Source organism: Lissotriton helveticus, chromosome 12 (assembly GCF_964261635.1).
Source record: "Lissotriton helveticus chromosome 12, aLisHel1.1, whole genome shotgun sequence".
Lineage (NCBI taxonomy): Eukaryota > Metazoa > Chordata > Amphibia > Caudata > Salamandridae > Lissotriton > Lissotriton helveticus.
Genome location: NC_136073.1, coordinates 910,191,982 through 910,213,831, shown reverse-complemented (window position 1 = coordinate 910,213,831; position 21,850 = coordinate 910,191,982). Strand labels below are relative to the sequence as shown.

Below are 21,850 nucleotides of genomic sequence, written 5' to 3'. Positions count from 1 at the left end.
TGCTGTAGTGTTTGGTTGCTAGTAACCCTGTACTGACCCACACATAGGATGGTACACTCCCTCCTCAAAACAAACACAAACTCAACCCTATACCGACCTATACATACAATGGTACAATCCCTTCCTGAAAACAAACACAAACTCAGCTCTGTACTAACCCATACATACAATGGTACAATCTCACCCGCAAAACAAAGCACAAACTTTACCCTATGCTGACCCATACATCAAATGGTACAATCCCTCCTCAAAACAAAGCACAAACTCAACCCTGTACTGACCCACACATAGGATGGTACAACCCCTCCTCAAAACAAACGCAAACTCAACCCTGTATTGACCCAAACATACGATTGTACAATCCCTCCTCAAAACAAACACAAACTCAATCCTGTATTGAGGCAAACATACGACGGTACAATCCCTCTTCAAAACAAACACAAACTCAACCCTGTACTGACCGATACATACACTGGTACAATACCATCCTCGAAACAAAGCACACACGTAACCATGTACTGACCCACACATAGGATGGTACAATCCCTCCTCAAAAGAAACACAAACTCAACCCTGTATGGACCCATATATAGGATGGTACAATCCCTTCTCAAAAGAAACACAATCTCCACCCTTTACTGACCCATACATACGATGGTACAATCCCTCCTCAAAACAAACACAAACTCAACCCTGTACTAACCCATTCATACGATGGTACAATCCCTCCTCAAAACAAACACAAACTCAACCCTATACTGATCTAGACATACGATGGTACAATCCCATCCTGAAAACAAAAACAAACTCAACCCTGTACTAACCCATACATATGATGGTACAATCCCTCCTCAAAAGAAACACAAACTCAACCCTGTATGGACCCATATATAGGATGGTACAATCCCTTCTCAAAAGAAACACAATCTCCACCCTTTACTGACCCATACATACGATGGTACAATCCCTCCTCAAAACAAACACAAACCCAACCCTGTACTGACCCATACATACGATTGTATAATCCCTCCTCAAAACAAACACAAATTCAACCCTATACTGATCTATGCATACGATGGTACAATCCCATCCCGAAAACAAAAACAAACTCAACCCTGTACTAACCCATACATACGATGGTACAATCCCTCCTCAAAACAAACACAAACTCAACCCTATACTGATCTATACATACGATGGTACAATCCCACCCCTCAAAACAAACACAAACTCAACCCTGTACTGACCCATACATACGATGGTACAATCACTCCCAGGATGCCGAAAGGGTGCCAGTGCTGGGGGAAATTACAGATATCCACTGTATTAGATAAATACAGTGCATTCCTGCCCTTTCACGTTGCCGTAGCACAGCACAGCAAGATGACTTGCTGTGCTGCCCTACACCAAATCTCCATCAATCCGTACTCCAGTGTCTGGAATCATATGCTTGCAGCCATCCAAATGCCCCAACCCTGTTCCAATTCAGGAAATAGCTGTCGAGACACGTCCATAAAGAACATCACATCATGATGAAATAACAGTCCACTTTCACTCTTAGAAACCAGCTACTCCACCAACCACACTTAGGGCCTAATTATGATGGTGGTTATCCTGTGAGGAACGGTTCTGGCCGAAAGGGAGTCGGCAGTCTCGCCAGACAGATTACGATCCGACCGCAGTGCAGGCGGTCAGAAACATGGCTCTTAGGATTGAGGCTTGTGCTGCGGCCCAAAAAAGGGCTGCAGCACAAGCCTCACTGTTAAGAGGCTTGTTTGTGAACATCCATGCACCTTGTGATAGGCACCATGCAGTGACTGCCACACAGCGCTGGGATGTTTAGGGGGGCACAGAACCCATCGATGAGTGCCAGCAGGGGGAAGTGGGTCCTGCTAGGGGCCCCAAAAGTCAATTTCTATATGTCTTTTCATGGCATGCGGACAGCAATGAAATGGCCGGCGCAAAGGGACATTGTTATCCCTACGGCAGTGCCTGAGGTGGTATCACCACTATTATAGGGATTGCAATTCATCTGACGGTCCAACGGGCCCCTTATGCCCGTCGGATGTGTGGCAGACGGTGTCTCCAACAGCCCACCATCCGCCCACCATCCTAATGCGTGGGCAGTCCTGCAGGGGCAGATGACGGTGGGACCGCCAAGTATGGCATGACGGTGGCAGTCCCCCTGCCATCGTAATCAGGCCCATAGACTATGTCTTTGCCTTGTACAGTCTGCTGATTTTTGGCTAGGTTTGCAATATGTAAATGCATTCAACTCACATCACCACTTTGGCTGCTATCAACAGAGCACAAGATGTCACAAGCGCCAGCAGACGAGCATGCATTTGTCAATAACATAACAAACACCCAACCCCTTTATGAGTCACTGGACATGAACATGCAACTCTGCCCAGGGTCACACAGGGAAGAGAAATCACTCAGATATAAAACTCTTTCGATCAACAAAGACAAACTTCACTGAACCCCCAAACACAAAACACAAAACAAGAGATACCTGTGATCAGATCTGGAGCTGCTTGCACAGTGCTGCTCCTGGAGGAGAAAAGCACTGCGCTGACTGTGTGATAATATATATGTCTATAGCACCCTGTGCTTGTTGACCATGTGTTTGTAACAGGAGAAGTGCCGGACGTGCTCAAAGACTATAGTTAGTCCGCAGGTCAATCGTGTTCGTGGAAGGTTTGGACCCGTCAAAGCAAAGCCTGTTCAAACAGAGCTGAGATTAGAGCTTGCGAGCGGAGAAGGCCCAGGATGTGGGATGGACAAAGCTTCCTGGGCAGCTGTGTCTGCGGTAGAAGGAATGCCACCTGCTGTGTGGTGTGGTTTCCATCCCTCCTTTGTGAGTGGCCACGCTCTGCACAGCAGAAGCCAAGCTCCATGTGTGCACAACATGTGAGCACCACGAGAACAAACAGCTGGGTGCCGGCTGCCCTTTCATCCCTAGGCAGACATAAACATCCTGTGACATGATTCATGAAGTGATACAAAAGGGTATGATGGACGGAGCGTTTGAACAAATCAAACACTCACCCCCAGTCACCTGATCTGGGTTTAATCCATCTCCATTCTTTAGTTCACTCAGTCACCCCAGTTCAGACATGGCTATATGCAAATCAGTCTGACCCTTTGCCTTATGGGAACAGTCCAGCCCGAACTGCCAAGCCATGTCTTCCCTGGACCGGAAACAAGCATCCTGGGACCGGTTTCGGATTCATAATCCTCATCAGCCAGGCTATCTTGAATCCAGTGGCCAAGTGAACAAGGGACTCACGTCTGAGTATACCCTGCCAACTTAGGGCGAACAAAGCGATACAAAAGGGGATGATGGACGGTCTGGGAAAGACATGGCTTGGTAGTTCGGACTGGACTGTTCCCATGAGGCACAGGGTCAGAGCTGATTTGCATATAGCCAGTGTCTAACCCAGGGTGGTGTGGAGTGCAAAAAAACGATGGATTTAGGCCCAGATCCTTGTACTGGGGTGAATGTATGACATTGTTCTACATTCTGTCCATCAACTGTGTTTTTTGCAATTTTCACCCCGAGTGGGCTGGGTATGCTCAGACGTGAGTCCCAGGCTCTCCACACCACTGGAGTCAAGCTATCCAGGCTGATGAAGGCTGATAGCCAGAAACCGGTCCTTGGATGCTTGATTCCGGTCTGGGAAAGACATGGCTTGGTAGTTCGGACTGGACTGTTCCCATGAGAGACAGGGTCAGAGCTGATTTGCATATAGCCAGTGTCTAACCCAGGGTGGTGTGGAGTGCAAAAAAACGATGGATTTAGGCCCAGATCCTTGTACTGGGGTGAATGTATGACATTGTTCTACATTCTGTCCATCAACTGTGTTTTTTGCATGATTCATGAAGTGGCATCCATAAAGTTAACTTAATGCCACTAAAGAAGTACATGGCATATATTTTATTAGAACATTGGAATGTTGAGAGCTCCATTGAAGACAATGAAGTGGCTCAGGGCTTCTAATGGCTGGTAAAATCCTTGTGCTTCAATGTCCCAATGTTTGTCCCTCTCTTTCTTCCTTTTAAATTCAGAACATTCTATCCTCAGTGGGGGGAATGCTCTAATAGCCTTAAAGCCATCCACCTCTACTGGCTGGTAAAGGCCTTCTCTCTTGTTATAGGCCTTCGCATGTGGCTCATACCTATGGCTCAGGGCCTTTAACAACCCATAGAGCCCTTGACAGCCATCTATAAGGCTATAGTAAAGCACACAGAGACAAGGGTTAATACAAACATGTTACAGCTTGATTTGAGGGTGCGGACCTCCATGATGTGTGGCTCACCCCCTAAGGATGATTTGCCCCACTTGTCTCCAGTAAGGAAGAACACTCATGCTGAACGCAAAAACCCAACTGCAGGGAGAGCCTGCGGCTCATGGAGAGGTGTGGCCAGCCCATCTTTAGTCATCCATAGCAGGAGCAGTCCCCATGGCTGGAGGGCCTGGCAGCAGCAGACAGCAGTTGAAAGTATGGAGTACAGAGAGAAAGACTGCAGGTGTGAAGGCTCAATACATTGAATACAACAGTAAAACCCATCAAAACATGCCTGTCAACAAAAGCATCAAGCTACACCTGATTCTGAAATCTAAAACTGCCTTCAAGTTTTGTCATTAGCATAATACTTTAGTTTATTCTTGGACGATGGAGCCGGAGCACCCATCCTTCAAGGGTTCCTGCAAAAAAATATTCAGTATTTGAAAATCTTGCACTAACTACAAGTCACACCTTAGTGAATACTTAGTCAAGTTACAGATCAATGTGTGATGTGCAGCCTCACCCCCTTGGCAAGCAAACCTCTGCAGGGCACATGGTTCAGGTCCCCCCAGGGCCTGGGAGGCAAGGAAGCATGGACAGAAGCTGTCACTGTGCAGAGAATGAGCTCAGAACAAGTGGCAACCCCCTGCCTGCCCCTCTCAGTGACCGCTCCAGCAGAGACCTCCAGACCACTCATTCTGTATGTCTCAAGGAGTGGGTGTAAGAGGGGGGAGGTGTGGCTAAGCTTCAGGGGGCTCAGTGGAGATGACGAGACCTCTTCTAGGTGCCACTAAGCATGTTTATTAAAGAGGGGACATGTGGACAGAGGACCTCTTCCTAGAACTGAGCAGTACAGAAAGCAGCCGCAGCCCCCACAGGTAAATGCTGTGGGGCAGTGAGGGGGGGTGGGGGCGGGGCAGGGGGGTCAAGTGGGATCCAACATGCGAGGGCAATGAGAAAATGAACTAAATAAATAAAACCACTTACCTTGTACTCACGGCATGGCCGAAGTCTGTCATGGGGTGAGCGCAATGTAAGGGTTTTTATTTAGTTGTTTGCAATGTAAGGGGTGTTATTTATTTATTTAGTTAGTTTTTACATTTCCATCACATGATGGATCCAGCAACCCCCTCCCCGCCCCAGCCCCGCCTCACCGCCCCACAGCATTTACCGGTGAGAGCCACGGCTGACCGAAAGAGACTGCCATACCCTCCTGTTTGGCACCCCAAATACAGAACACATTCATCTGGAGGCAGAAACCAAAAGTAAACTGGTACCTACAGCCCGTATGGAAACACCCGTATGCCAACCAAGCACAGACACCTCACACTGGAGACTCTCAGTCTGAACAATAATTAAAAGTGAGAGCTCAGCTCCACACACCAAGACCAAAGGCTGCTCTTTAAGCATTCATTACACAGGCAGAGGCCAGGGCTGTTTTGCAGTAAAGGCGAACAGTCCCAGTGTGTGCCACGGATCACCTTCAGCTAGATGCGCTGTGCAAACAAAGGAACAGGGCACTCTATGAACGATAAAGCGTTGGCCTCAGGGCACTGTGTTAGGGAAAGATGGACTGGCTGATTGAAGCAGGCAGTCCCGCTTTCACAGTATAGACGGCACCCAGCCTGCACTTTCAAGAGCGACAGAGATTCTCCTGCAGGTGGGTGCAGTGAGTAACAGGGCATACCTGCTTGGGATAACTTGCCTCCAGTGACAGTAGAAAGCTCACCCAAGCACCCCACAAAAACCTGGAAGTCCTTCAACCCCATCCCGGAAACCGAGATCCTCAAACTGATCTCTACCTCCAAGCCAGCCTCTCACGTCCTTGAACTGATTCCCACCGAACTGACCAAAAAAGTGAGTCTCTCCACAGCCCCGTTCTGGTGCAAGATCATTAACAGCTCCCTGAGAACCAGCATTATACCTGAATGCCGCAAAGTTGGCCAAGTCACGCCACTACTAAAAAAAACAGGCCTAGACTCCAAGGAACTGAATAACTTCAGACCCGTCTCCAATCTCCACCTCCTAGCTCCCGAATGGATAACCGCTATCAAAACGCAATCCCCTGCTCGTCATCTCTTCCTGATATTGTAGCTCTAAGACTTACCTCCTCCCTGTTATTTGACCCCCAACTGCTCCTCCCCCCTTAATTGGTTCAACCCCAATTTAACGTGCACTCTCTGAGGTTATCTCAGGACTCACGAACTACCTCAATGCTGCTCAGCACACTTGGATTTCCGAACCTATTATGTAGAACCCTGCTTTATTGTATAACAACGTGCACTCTATGAGGTTATCTCAGGACTCATGTACTATCTCAATGCTGTTCAGCACACTTGGACTTCCGAACTTATATGTAGAATACTGCTTATTGTTTGAATCTTGCTCAAAAGCTGTTGTGAAGCGCTCCGATACCCTCGGGTCAGGCTAGCGCTGTATAAAACTCCTTAATAAATAAAAATAAATAAATAAATGGCTGAGGTAACCACGGGACCCCTTTTCTCCCTTACAGTAAGCGCGCCAGCTGGAGACCTCCGTGCCCACGTTAATAACACAGAACAGGCCCAGAGGCAAAGCGTTTCCAATATTTGCATGGAGTCACGCCCACACACAAATGAGGGACCAGCAATAAGGATCGCACCAGTGTAACGTGTACCTTTGATATCTGTATTACAGAAGGGGCTGCAGATGTGTATGTAACACCAAAATACCCCTGGTGGACAGAAATCAGGTGCACACACCTATTGCACCCCATTTACATAATACAACCCCTGGACTTACCAAAGTGGGCACAACACAGAGAGTAAAGCACCTTCCGCAGAGAGAAAACATATCTTCGACCTTGTGGAGTCTGACATGACACAAGGAACTTCCTAAAAGAACCATCCGATGTTGTAACAGAGCTTATAAATGAGGTATGAGTTAGAACAGGCAGTGACCAGTGGGAAGATTGGCTCAGTGCTTATTTTGAGCCAGTGGTAGTCACTGGGCATCACAGGTGCTCTTTTCTGCCCACCGACACTCTTTTGTCCCCTCAAGGGAATCGAAAATTGTGAATAGCAGTCGCATATTGTGAATGTTACCATGTCCATCCATGATAACATAAGCAAACCAAGAAGTAAAAAGGTAGTGTGCCTGTGCTTGCAGCAGAGGAGCTGGGATATATGTGCAGTAGGTGTAAACACTGCCAGGAAGGTGCCCAGGATGCCAACAGAAAAAGGAAGGACAAGCTCAGCAATGCTGAACCTGAAATACTAGTTGAGGAGTGAGTGGCTGAAAAGGAAATCATTTTTGGAAAGGTCTCATTCAATGCCCCAGAGTCTACCCCCAAAAATTATTTTGGCACAAAACAAGAATTGTATTAATGCAGCTGGAGTCACAAACCATACATCTTACGAAGTGAGAAAGAGGTGGCATGGCCTCCGATTATGAGCGAAGGAGAAGTTAATATCAAGGTGAAGGGAGGCAACTGCGACTGGAGGTGGACAGAGTACCAAAACTCTACCTACTGCGATGGAAGAGCTAATTGCAACAGCATTTCAACTAGAAGCTTTCAGTGGTGTATCTACAATTGACATTTCAAGCCAATAATGACTAGAAGTGTAAGAGAAGTGCTGTATAATATCTATTGCAATATTGTCCATAAGTCAATGTGTTGTACATGATAGAAATGTAAAACCATTTCAATATCAAACTACCTTTTGAAATCACTATCTTGCTATGTATAAAAGCATGTTTTGTTTGCTAACAACTTTGGCGCCATTTGACAAATCTTCATTAAATATATAGAACTAGTTTGCCACTCATTCCAGTTGCTGTGTGGAAAGTTTTAGGGCGAATCGTCAAGCAGGGGCCTAGAAAATGGGGGGGGGGTCTCAAAACTAATTTTCCCCATGCAGTTTCTCATACAGATTTAAGACACAACTACAACCCGAGCCGCTGAACGGAAATACACCAAATTTAGCAGAAAGCTAGATCTTGGTCCAGAGAGAGTGCATGTGTACTTTTGGTACATCTGTTGAGTAGTTTTGAACTTATTAAAGAAAAAAGATGTATGTATATCTAGAGATGTAGATTTACGGTGGATTCCCTGCAGTGGATCCGCAGATCAACGCACCAACAGCAATGCCCTGATTGGCTGGCCACAATCTGAGAGAAATGTTGCAGCCAACATTTTGTGAATCAGGACATGGGTCCCGGAGGGGGATAAGAAAGTAGAAATTGGATATAAGGGGTCAGAATAGAAGTATCTTGATGGAGGTGTCGATGAGGAACCCCTCATGGGGAAGAAATTGCTCTAAATGTTTTTTGTGTATGTTGCTGTGTAGCAGATCCAGGACCCAATTTAAAAACACATACAACCACTCTCAGACCCACTCACACACTCTCTCAGACTCCCATACAACCACTCACACATTCACTGATATATCCATACACCCACTCAAGCCCCCACTGACACACCCATACAGTCACTCACACACCCGTACAGCCTATCATCCACCACTCCAAGACTCACGCAGCCACTTACACACAACCTCACATACCCACCCATAACAAACTCACACACCCACTAACATACCCCACAATCACTCAGACATCTACTCACATACCCTACAGCACTCACACACCCACTGAGAGACCTGAATAACCAACCATACACCCATTTGCATACTCATGAAGCCTCTTACACACCCACTTACTGACCCAGTGAACCACTCATACACCCACTCACAGACCCATGCAGCCTCTCACATGCCCACCCAGATACTCAAACAGGCACTCACACATCCACTTACACACCAACACAGCCACTCACACACCCACTTAAAAACCCATAGAGCCATTCACATACCCATGTATACTCTCACACATCCAGTCAGGCATCCATACACCCACTCAAGCACCCACTGACACACCCATACAGTAACTCACACACCCGTACAGCCTATCATCCACCACTCCAAGACTCACGCAGCCACTTACACACAACCTCACATACCCACCCATAACACACTCACACACCCACTAACATACCCACACAATCACTCAGACATCTACTCACATACCCTACAGCACTCACACACCCACTGAGAGACCTGAAACAACAACCATATACCCATTTGCATACTCATGAAGCCTCTTACACACCCACTTACTGACCCAGTGAACCACTCATACACCCACTCACAGACCCATACAGCCTCTCACATGCCCACCCAGATACTCAAACAGGCACTCACACATCCACTTACACACCAACACAGCCACTCACACACCCACTTAAAACCCCATAGAGCCATTCACATACCCATATAGACTCTCACACATCCAGTCACGCATCTATACAGCCACTCATACACCCTCCCACACCTCCAAAACGTCAGTTATATATCCACTCAGAGAACCACTCATAAACCCACTCACAGATCCACACAGCCACTCACACACCCACTTAAAACCCATAGAGCCATTCACATACCCATGTATACTCTCACACATCCAGTCACGCATCTATACAGCCACTCATACACCCTCCCATACCTCCAAAAATTCACTTATACATCCACTCAGAGACTCAGAGAACCACTCATAAACCCACTCACAGATCCACACAGGCACTCACACACCCAGTCACACACTCATTTATATACTGATACAACCACTCATACAGCAAATAAGTCAAGGACAAAGGGGGAATAAAGGAAACAGGGAGACGAAATAAGGGAAAGAGGTAGTAGAAATAAAGGAAAAAGAAAGGGGGAATAAAGAGAAGAGGAAATAAGGGAAAGAGTAAGTCGAAATATGGCAGAAGGGAAAAATTAAAAGAGGAAGGGGAAATAAATGAAAGAGGAAGTAGAGATATAGAATAGAGGAAATAAGGGGAAACGAGCGGGGGACTAAGAGTAAGAGGACGTAGAAACAAGGGTAGGAGAAAGGGGGAATATAGGGAAGAGGAAATAAGGGAAACAGGAAGAGGAAATAATGAAAAGATTAAGGGGAAAGAAGGGGAAAAGGAAGTAGAAATATTGAAAAGAGGAAGCAGAAATAAGGAAAAGAGGAAATAACTGAAAATGAATTCAAGCAAATTAAACATTGTAAGTGTTGTATACCTAAAATATATCATTCTAAATATCAATTAAAAAAAATTAAGATTTAAAATAATTACAATTACTACTTATTAAAAGAAAAAATTAAATGTAACATTAAACCATAAATTTAAACATTTCTACTAAAATACATGAAAGAATAAACTCTAAAAGTTAGAATTTTGCAATAAGTTATTAATAAAAAATATCTGTAATATTGTCAACATAAATTAAAAAATATAAATTGTAATATGTTTAATAAAGTATCTATAAAATGTATCAAAACAATGAAATACATTTTAAAAAATAAGTAAAAATTAATATTAAAGTTAATATATTTTTTTAAATCAATTAATTGTAACAATGTTCCCATAAAATGAAAATATGAAATGTATAATTACCAAAACATCATACTATTGCCCATACAGCAAATTAAAAAAATTGAAAGAAACGTATTTTAAAAATCTCCCCAACCTTTTTCTCTATAAACCCAACACTCCCTTTTATATAAAAATAAAACATACAAATAAATATAAAATCTAATTAATACTTTAAAAAGTATTTGTATTTGCAAATGACATAAATGCAAAACATAAATGTAACACACAAATTAACATAGAACACAAATTAAATACTACGAAAACATACTTAATAAGCCCTAAAAATATTATATATAATCTTTGCTATTTCTGTCCACAAATTTTTGACATCATGATATCCTTGAGACAATATTGTTTTTTTTCACAATACTGTTTATTTGCTACTTTCTTCAAACATCATCTCAGTTATCCCTGAAACAAATATTAACTATGATGAAGTAACTGGACTAAGTAATTACGCATTCTTTGTGTGATGTAAATTACCAAAATTGCACAATTCCACCAGCATGCGCAATAAAGAGTAATTCGGGGGCAACAATCCTCCAACGGGAGCAGAGCACCGATGGACCAAGTGAGAGAAAGTTGCAGCTGGTTCCTGCTCTCCGTGTCCTGTAGAATTTAGTGCTAGTTTCTTTGCTCAAAAGGCACCCTCAGAGCATTTTGGAGAAAGTAGTGCTAGATGCGGGATTATGCTTCTCACACATTAACGTTTACTTTGGGGAAATTTTGTGCAAATAACGCTAGAACTAATTACGCCAATTTCACCCACCCCCAGTATTCGGGGACCTCCAGCTGTCAGTGGTGCTGTGGAAGGGGGCGTGGCAAGGCCCTCCATCTCTTTACGCTCAAGACAGGAGGCATGTGCCCCTTCTGCACCAGGTATTTCTAGGTCTTGGCTACAGACACCTTTAGCTGTCTGTTGGGGACCTGTGGTTTCCAGTGCATTGCTATTCACTTTTAGTGGTAAATGGTTCATCCCCTTGATCTTGATTTGATTGCTTTGTTGTTGATCTAACTTTGTAATTCAATGGATTTCCTCCCTATTTGTGTGTTTTCTCACAAAGTAGCACTTCATTCTCACTGTGTTTTTATTGGTTGATTTATTCTTCCACTGCTGACATCAGACCTGGATTGTACTACATGTAAGGGGCTACTGTGACTCACTCTCTCTCTCACTCCCTCATATTCACTCTTTACATCCCATCCCTATTCCCAACCTGATCCTTCGGGTATTACTGAGTCAGGGATAAGGAGAGAGAATAGACAAGAATGCTCCCACCGTCTCCTATAGTTCTACCTTCCTTAACGCCAGCGATCTAAGGGGGTGTTTTCCCTATTTGACCACCTCCCAGATCTGCACTTGGTATGAGAGGGGGAAGCCCCTCCCACAGTCCTTCCTGCCTCCCCCCTGTCATCAAATACTAAACCTATCAAGAGGATTTACATCAGTTGTGGCCATCATGCATATTCATCTGTTTGGACTATCTTGGAAACAGGCAATAAATTCATCTCTACATCAATATCGCTTCTGACGTACAAACAAATTTCCATTCACTGGAGAAGGTGCTGACACCGCCGTGAAATATTGTTCAAGTTAATGATAACGCCCATTATGAAAATAAACTTGTTTATACTGGACCAGCGAAATATTGGGAAGACTAGTGAAGACAGTGGAGGGGCAGAGGGCATTAACAACCGGTAACGTCCTCAGCGGTGCTATGGAAAGTACTGTTGGTTTTCACCTTTGAAGGTGGATATGAGCATGGAGAGGCTCAGCTTCTGCCCCTTTTCCTTCCATCTTTCATGAAGATGAGATGCTGAGCCTGCTCCAGGTGGGTCATGTCTCACAGGGATAGAATATCCGATGATGACGATGATGATGATGGTAACGCTTGATCTCGCATCAACATTTTTAACACTGACTGGGGGTCACACTCATTAGGATCCCATCGCAGAGATTTGGGGGTGGAAATGGCAGTCCTTGATAGGATGATCATTCTTTACTGCCCCCTGCTCCCCATTCTACCCCCTTGAAAGGCTCCCCACAATGTTGTGCATTTTGACTCCAAGTTGCCCTTCACCTGGCAAAGGGAAGAGTCAAAACACTCAATCACATCCACATAAACATCCAAGCAGCTGGACAGAAGGCTGCAGTGTCTGAAGACGAAAGGAGGAGCTGTCACCCATGGGCACTGTGCACTGTGCAATCAGACATAACCTGCTTCACCAGGCAATAACAGAGATCTGGCACAGTAGGACCTGGAGGTCTTCTCTAGAATCCACAAGGGAAGGGAACGGGATTTCAAGCCTCGTGCCCAGTCTACCAGAAGGTGCAAACCTTCAGGAGCAGTCTGGCTCACCTTCTGAGGAGAGCATCATACAAGGAGGAACAGCAACCTGTCAGCAGGTGCAGGCAGCACAGCAGGTAGAGCAGGCACAGCTGGGATCAGCAGGTATATCAAGCACAGCCGACACAGCAAGCTTAGCAAGCACAGCAAGCACCGCATGCAGAGCAGATAGAGCAGGTACAGCAGGCACAGAGACAATGGACACTGAGCAGGCACAGCATACACAGCTTGCAAAGCAGGTACTGCAGGAACAGCAGGCACAGTTAGGCTCAACAGGTATATCAAGTACAGCAGGCACAGCAGTTGCTGCAGGTGCAGCAAATACAGCAGGCACAGTAAGTATGTCAGGCACAGCAGAGTCAGAAGGAATGGCAGGCACAGCAGACACAGCAGGCACTGCAGGGTCAGCAGGCACAGCTGGTGCTGTAGGCACAGCTGAGTAAAAAAGCACAGCAGGAACAGTACGCCCAGCAGGTACAGCAGGTTCAGCAAGCACAGCAGGTACAGCAAGCAAAGGAGGTACAGCAGGCTCAGCAGGTACAGCAGGCACAGCAGAGTAGAGTAAACAGGCACATGAGGTACAGCAGGCTCAGGAGGCACAGGAGGTACAGCAGACTCAGCAGGCACAGCAGACTCAGCAGGCACAGCAGGCCCAGCAGGCACTGCACACTCCCCTGAAGTTGGAAAGCACAGAGTAAGAGCGGCTCACTGAAGAAGGTATGGAGCCCCGACAAGGTCCCCTTCCCCTTCACCCGCATCCCAGCAGCTCCTGTAACGCAGTCTCACCTGAGACACGTGACAGCTGCCTGTCTGTGTCTCACCACTTTACATAATGTGGTTGTGTCGGTCGTGAACAAGGTGCCCCCACGACTGTGCCGAGCAGCATGGCAAACCCACAAGATGGCTCAAGGACATTTGAGGGACAAAAATACATCATTTGCAACCAGCTTTATTGCACCACTGAAAGATGGATGTGAAGACACCACTGCAAGCAGGACATCAAGGATGCTTCAGCGTGGACATACAAGGCAGGGCAGATAATTATTCCAATAGATTCATATAAGGTCTCAACTTGTTGACTGTTGATTAGAAATGAACTGTTGTGAGGATTCTGTTCCTAGACAGAACTGTGCACAAAGACCTAGGACATCAGTGAACTGTGGTGTACCAGAAACTCACCTCCGTACCTATAGAACCCCAACCAGCTAGCATCAGTCTCTCATTAGCTCTTCGTCCTGCAGCAAAGGAACCAATGATTAGACAACCCAGAACATGCGACTTAGTACAAACTCAGGAATGGTGGGAAGTGAGAACACTCTTTTGTTATACTCTCAACCAGTCCACAACAAGAGTAAAGAAGAGACACGGTAAGGTTAAAATATTTATTTTAACGACGTGATCTCATGTGCAGTGTCTAAGCCAACATAAGCAGACATATGATTAAAAATAATATGGTCAGCATGGTTACAACTCCATAAAACACAAAAGGAGAAAGCATATTATAATGCAGGTGAAAACAGGTCCTATAATGCCTAGTTTTATCGCCCTCCCTATATAGGAACTATGTATTATAAACTAAAGAAGGTCTCTTGGGCTTATTTTGGGGGACCCCATTACCTGTCTGCACAGTAAGAGTAAATTACATCTGGATCAGCTTAGGCTCTCTCCATCCCTGGAACGACAATCTTCCAAGTGTGTGAAATCCTGGCGAGTGTGTAATAGTAAGGGCGCCAGAATCATAGTTGGCTCACAGCTGCCAAATTGTTGTGTCTAGAAAACGTAACTCGACTATGCCGAAAAACAGCCACCATGTTTAGATAACCTTGACTGCTTCAGCACTAACTGTGCAGACAAAAGGCACAATGTAAGTCTGGAGATGTTGAAGACAAAACCTTTTCTCATGCGAAGACCTTCGTGAAGGCTAACCTACAAAAACAGCTATGCAGTGTCGTGTGCAAAAGCAGCAAAAGGTAAAATGGCGTTTAAACATCTAACAAGCCATGCTAACATTACATGCACGCAAAGCAGGCCGCAAGCCATACTACAGGACAACGCCTGTAAGCAGTGAGCACACACCTACAAAACTCTCTGAGATTAAAAAAAAAAATACAAGGACAGCAATGGAAACCAATCAGCATCATGCTTCTTCCACAGCATTGATATATGAAATGAAACTGGTCTCATGATAGGTCCTTCTTGCAGATGTACTGGAATCTGTAATTATTGCTGTAGTCATTCCAGGTGATGTGTCCTGGGAAAGAAAAGAAGAAGGAAGTCAGTGCCTTCACCTCGGGTGCGGCTCTATGTGTACATTAACCTGATCCTTAAGTAACGAAGACCCCGCCACAGTCTAAGACTTTATGCCATACATTGCAAACTGTTGGGACCATCTGCTAAGAACATGAAAATGCATGAATATCTTTGCATTAGAAACATAACATTCTGCACTGTATACATTTGTCATAAGTAGTTTCAGGTTTGGTATGACAAAGGTCAAATACACATTTTTATTTTAAAATCTGTATTTGCTTGTAAAACATTTTGTGCAAGTCAGACCAGCAAAGAAAATAATCTAAGACTAATTATAGAACTCAACATTCTTACTGTGTGCACCCCTCCCCCTCCCATCATCTAACAAGAGCTGAGAACTGGTCTGTGGTAGAGTCTCACTGGGATGGGACCCTACTGTTGGTGTCCAGCAGTGGACGTGCTTGGAGTCCCAGAAGGGCTTTACTCAGCAACAGGTCTGAGCCAGACTGAATTATCTCTCCACTGCACACACTGTGCATTTTTCCCACACCCCTGTTCACTGGGGTTTCCATCTTTCTCAATGACATCAGAGCTCCATGTTTGTAATCCTAGGTTTTTCTGTTCTAAATAAAAAAAAAATAGCAGAAATGTCAATGCAGTTATTTCAATGGCAGAAACCCATGGCTACAATACCCAGAATGCATTAGGTTGTTCTTTTATGGATATTTTATATCCGAATAAAGATTTATTGAATTGAATTATGTTGTCAGATAAAACCCAGGAAGTGAAAATGTTAAATAGAGCAAGGTGGCAAAGCTTAGCTATTGGAGCAATCCTTCTTCTAAACACCAGGGGCTGTTTTACGGAAAGTACCCCAGGGGCTCAATGAGCAAGTACGCTGCTTTGAGTGCCCCGGGCACTCTTGTATTACAAAAAGTGCCTCAGATGCTTGGGCGGCCCCTTCTGTAATACTGAAAGCACTGGCACACATGTAGCACCAGTGCCATCCTAAGAAGGCAAGGGAATCAAGGTGCGTCTGCGCCGTACCATAGATGTGGGCGCAGAGGTAGGTGGTGCACTGGGAAAAAGAAAGTAGAAATAAAGGAAAGAGAAAGGGGGAATAAGGGAAAAAAATAGAGGAAATAAGGGAAAGAGGAAGTAGAAATATGAGAAAGAGAAACACGAAATACAGGAAAATGAAAGGGGAACTAAGGGAAAGAAGAAGTATAAACATGGGAAAAAGGAAAAAAAGGAAAAGGGGAAATAAGGGAAAGAGAAAGGGAGAATAAAGCAAACAGGTAAAGAGGAAGGGAACATAAGGAAAGGAGATGGGAGGAACAAGGGAAACAGGAAGAGGGAATGAGAGAAACAGGAAGAGTAAATAAGGGAAAGAGGAAGTAGAGATAAAGGAAACTAGAAGAGGGAATAAGAGACACAGGAAGAGGAAATATGGGAAAGAGGAAGTCAAAATAAACAGGAAGAGGGAACAATGGCAAGAGGAAGGGGGAATAAAGAAAGAGGGAATAAGAGAAAATGGAGGAAGGCCAGATTGGGCAGTAGTTGCCTCTCCTACCTGGCTCCCAAACTCCGGATCAGGCCGCCCTTGGATATTAGATCTCAATCGGTTCGGTCTAAATTCTGAGGATTACTAGAAACGTGGCTTTTTCCAGCCCAGCAGTGAACTTACCCTTTCGTCTGAGTTTTTCTAAGCTGACCTTTAGCAACTGGGCACATATTAATCATTTCACAATTGCCATCAGAGGGAAGTTAACAGTGACATTTCTGTTAATAAAATGAGCACCATGATTCAAGCCTTATTTAGATTTTTAGCAAACCCTAAATAGTTACGTTTTTATATATCAAATTTAGATTTGGTATACACCCCTTAAGTAGTTTTACCAAGTCCTGTGGGGTGTGCAGACAAAATATTGAGTTGGAAATTTTGAACTTCAGATATATCGACTCCTAAATATCATCAGTGCAAAATATCGGCAGCACGAATATCGCAGTCAAGAATATCGTTTTGAAGTTAAGACATTTTATTTTTTAAAATATAAAAGTCAATAATATTGTTTGCAAAAATATAGTTGATTAAAATATTTTTAATTAGTGTTATGAATTTTAGTATATATTTTAAATGTATGTGAGGTGTTTTTTTGTATTTGTATTGTTTATGTTTATTAATGTATGTGTTACATTTTTATTAGTTATCAATTTTATTTTAATTCAATTTTGTGTTTTTTAGTACCATAGTGGGTTGTGTGTTTATACGGGAATAGGGTGGAAAGTAATTTAATTATGGTAAATTAATGCTATTTTTTTATCTAACAATATTTATTTAATTGAGATGTGATAGTGTTAATTACGGGGAGTACTTTATTGGTGAGAGTGTTGGATAGTAGAGAGGTAAAAATTACTATTCCCAGTCCAGTTAGTGTAACAGTAGGGAAATCATAACAATGATATTTTAAGGTTCGTTTTGGACAGTGTTGATAGGAAAATATCAGCCACTACAATTCCTGGAAAACTGTCAGGCGTTTCTTACTATGGTAAGTGTTTTTGGGGGTATGATCCCTTTTTAGGAGAAATGGGTAGGAGAATTTTACAAGGTTGGTCTAAAATAAAGAAGCGCTGTACTGTATTGAGAAAGCCTATATCTCTTTCCATGCTGGGCAATATAATAACAATTTTACGAAATATTTGCTATTCCCATTTGGAATTTTTGTTATTAAAACTTTGCATGTTATGGTTATTTTTTGGGGCCTTTAGGATCTCAGAGTTATTGGGTAAGTCACCCTCTCAGGAGCTAAAAGCCTCTAATGTCATAAGCACAAAACAGTCTCTGCGTATTTTATTAGAATCCTCAAAAACAGATCAAAAAGGTAAAGGGACTACTGCGGTATTGCGGAAGCTCAGCGGCACGCTTTGCCCAATTTCGAGCATCGAACGCCTATTCACGAGAATTTGTTTTTCACCACCAGGATGGTTCAGTTTTAAGAGCTTCCCAAATGTTAGCAGTCTTATGGAAAGCTTTACGTATCTTAGGTCTCAACCCTACGGAATTTGGTACACATTCATTTAGAATAGGCGCGGCCTCAGAAGCTGTTAGAGGGGGTTTTAAGCTGCAATAGATTAAATATTTAGGCTGCTAGTCATCTAATTGCTGTTGAAAGTATGTTAGAGATTTAGACGAGTTATAGATCTGTTTTGGTCTTCCTAAAATCTTTTTCTCTTTAACTACCCTGTTGACCCAACTGCAACCATGGCAAGCATCTGGATCGTCGGACACTCCTTTATTAAGTCGGCAGCCAAACAGGCTGAACAAAACCATAATGGACTTAACCTAGGACATCAAGATTGATTGGTGGGGAAAAAGTGGCATGCGTTGGGGTCAATTGTTGCCGCTGTTAAACTAGTTATGATCTTCTAAGCCATGCCCTAATGTACTACTTATTAATTTGGGGGAAAACGACTTGTGGTTGGTAAACTGCGAGTGTTTTGCAGCCAATATTGCAGCCGCAAAACAATCTTACATTGAAGTGTGAGTCACTATTAGGAAGGGATGCCCTTGGCACACACCTTCCTAATAGCGAGTCGCAAACAATATTTTGTAAGTCGGTAATAGGTTACCAACTCGCAAAATAGGGTTTGTAAATAGGGCAGACCCATTTTGCGGTCACAAACAGGCCAATTTCCCATTTGCAACTGCAAAATCGGTAGAACATCTGGCCCAAGAGCTGTTTAAAAAAAAGAAAAGGTTTCCCAATTGGAAATGCAAATACAACAATAGTGGTTCACTGTTCTAACTGGGCCACATGTCTTCAAGTGTAGTCAATCACAGGGTGTTGCGTCTTGACTCATTAATATTCATTAGGGAGGTTGAGGAGAGTGGCAAAGAGCATCCTACCTAATTAATAATAATTAGACAGATTGTCCTGCAACCCTTTGCAAATGAAGATTTTGCAGCACATCCTATTAGCGCACAGGATGCATCTCAAAATCAGAGACAGGTCGCAAAATGTTGGTGCACTATTTGTGATGTTTCTGTGGCCGATCTCTTGGTCCATCAAGATAAGCCTTTGCTACCTAGACTATCTTCATAAGGAATTGGCACATGGTTCTGCTCCTCTTTCCCTTTTCCCCATTTCCTATATTAGAGAAGACACATATACTTTGATATGGCAGTTGTGGTGGACGCAAACTGTGTGTAACTTTTGAAAATGTCCAAAATGCACAGCAGGACTGGCCAGTTAGGATAACAACCATGTGCCACTAAAAGTTTGCAAAATAAAGAAACATTTTTTGGGCTGATACAGAACCATACATCTTCTGTACCATATTACTCTGACCATTGTCTTCTCACTCACCATCTATCTCCTGCCAAGATCCAATATAATATTCATTTGGTAATAAATCAGGCTGCCCAGGTCCAAAGTGATCAAAGTCCCAAGCAGTTCCATCCGTCCATCTCCCCTTGTCCGGAATGCTATTATTCTGAAAAAAAGAAAACAACAGGTCAAACAAGTCACAGAGGCACCAGCCTGTAAGCTCCTGTACTACTGTAAACAAGTCACAGAGGCACCAGCCTGTGAGCTCCTGTACTACTGTAAACAAGTCACAGAGGCACCAAACTGTGAGCTCCTGTACTACTGTAAACAAGTCACAGAGGCACCAGCCTTTGAGCTCCTGTACTACTGTAAACAAGTCGCAGAGGCTCCAGCCTGTGAGCTCCTGTACTACTGTAAACAAGTCACAGAGGCACCAAACTGTGAGCTCCTGTACTACTGTAAACAAGTCACAGAGGCACCGACCTGTGAGCTGAGGTTCCGTGACGATTTTGTTCGTGTTTGTAACATTGTCGTAAATACATAATTTTGGTATCAGTGAACCGCAAATGATCCTTTTAGTATATCCTGGTGTTTTCGCTATGCTACGAGCAAGAGCACTCCTGTTACAAACACATTTCTGTTCTACCCATGGCATCCATCTTAGACACGGAAGCCATTTTGTACTCCTTGCCCTCACATAGTCAATGGCCACACAATGACCTCTTTTCATTTAAGGACACGTAGGCTTTAGCCGGCGATTCACCTTGCGAGTGACACGTGCACCTTAGGCCAGCAACGCTGTGGCAGCATGACTCGGCAAGAACTGCCTCCCCAGCCTGAGGCCAGTCCTGCTATACTGGTTCTTGTGTTTGTTGGCCTGATCATGATTAGGCGGCCGAAGCTGGTAACCGTGCCCATTTACGACCCACAAACATCTCTTATCCTGTCTTTCTATCTTCCACACCTGGCTCTGCTCCTTTCCTTCTGGGCCTTTATTAGGGGGAGGTAACGAAATTTACGATGAGGCGGTCCGGGTCTTGAATGAAGAATTGACATGGGATTATGATGGACTAGTGGGAACCCCTCATTCGTAATGTTTTGACATCAGATACTGTTGACGATTCCTGTGCAACGCCAAATATTTATTGTTTAAAGACACGAATGTTTAGAACTGTGGTAACATGTAAAGAATTTGCCCCGAGCAGAATATTTAGTATATAAGGAACAACCCTCTTTGTACAAATTGAACAGGCTCCTAGACACTGCCCGTGTGCAGTTTCTGTGACTTCTGTGTCCCTGCAGTAATAAACCTTTGGTCTTTGACGCCACCATCGAGAAGCCCGTGTTTCTGTTTGTTTGTGCACCGAGACAGGTTGAACTCCGGGGTCTTCGGGTGTTGTCCCTGACACCTCTGGACGGAACCAAAAAGTCCAGAACTCCAATTGGCGCCCAACGTGGGGCGACGTCATTCGGTACCGGTCCAAAAGCCTGAAGAGTTCGAGGAGCTTCGTGTGAAGATTTCAGAGGGAGGCGCCCCACTTCATCGATCCCGGCATATCGCAAAAGTGGCCCCGACGTTCTCTTCCGCGAGGGTTCCCGTTCAGACGGCTGCAGTGGTCCGTTGCCTTGACCGTCGCCCTGTCTTGGACCCGAGGTGCAGTCCTTAGTACGGCGAGACGTGACGGGTTTCTCCTTGGTGACGTCTTCAGTACCTCAGTTAAGTATTTTGTGAGGGTTGCTCCTGTTTGGATAATCCTTTTAGTTCTCAGTTCAGTTCAGTTCTGTAAGATTATCACTGGTTATTCTGGTTACGATAATCATTCTGTTCAGTTCAGGTATCGATACATTTGTCAGTTCTGGTAGGCCTAAGTTCTTGGTTCGAGTGCGCATCTTTTCTGTTTGTGTTTTGTTTGTTTTGTGTTCCGGATTATAAAATGGTAAGTCGGAAAAATTGTATGTTGTCTTGTTTTAGTTGCAACAGTGATTCCCAGTTGGAGGACTCGTGTTTGGTTCCTCCGATTGGAACTCCCCTTTATGATCTATATTGCAAATTTGGTGTGGGCCCTATCTCTTATAACGAGGTATGGATCCGCTTCACAGAGAAAGATGGTGTCCTTAGTTGGCCACTACATGGTAGTTTTGAACCTGAAGTTCTCGATAATCTAG

General features: G+C 44.2%; 1 protein-coding gene across 1 annotated transcript in view; it reads right to left on the bottom strand.

The window, feature by feature from the left end:
• Positions 1 to 15,237: 15,237 nt before the first annotated feature.
• Positions 15,238 to 21,850, bottom strand: part of LOC144798201 (struthiocalcin-1-like) — a 128,360-nt gene continuing 121,747 nt past the window's right edge. Inside the window, exons 4-5 of the mRNA XM_078668948.1 lie at positions 19,724 to 19,850; positions 15,238 to 15,357 (exon numbers count right to left, since the gene is read on the bottom strand). Of these exons, the coding sequence (XP_078525074.1) occupies positions 15,287 to 15,357; positions 19,724 to 19,850 (198 nt within the window). The 3' untranslated portion in view covers positions 15,238 to 15,286. The remainder of the gene's footprint in view (positions 15,358 to 19,723; positions 19,851 to 21,850) is intronic.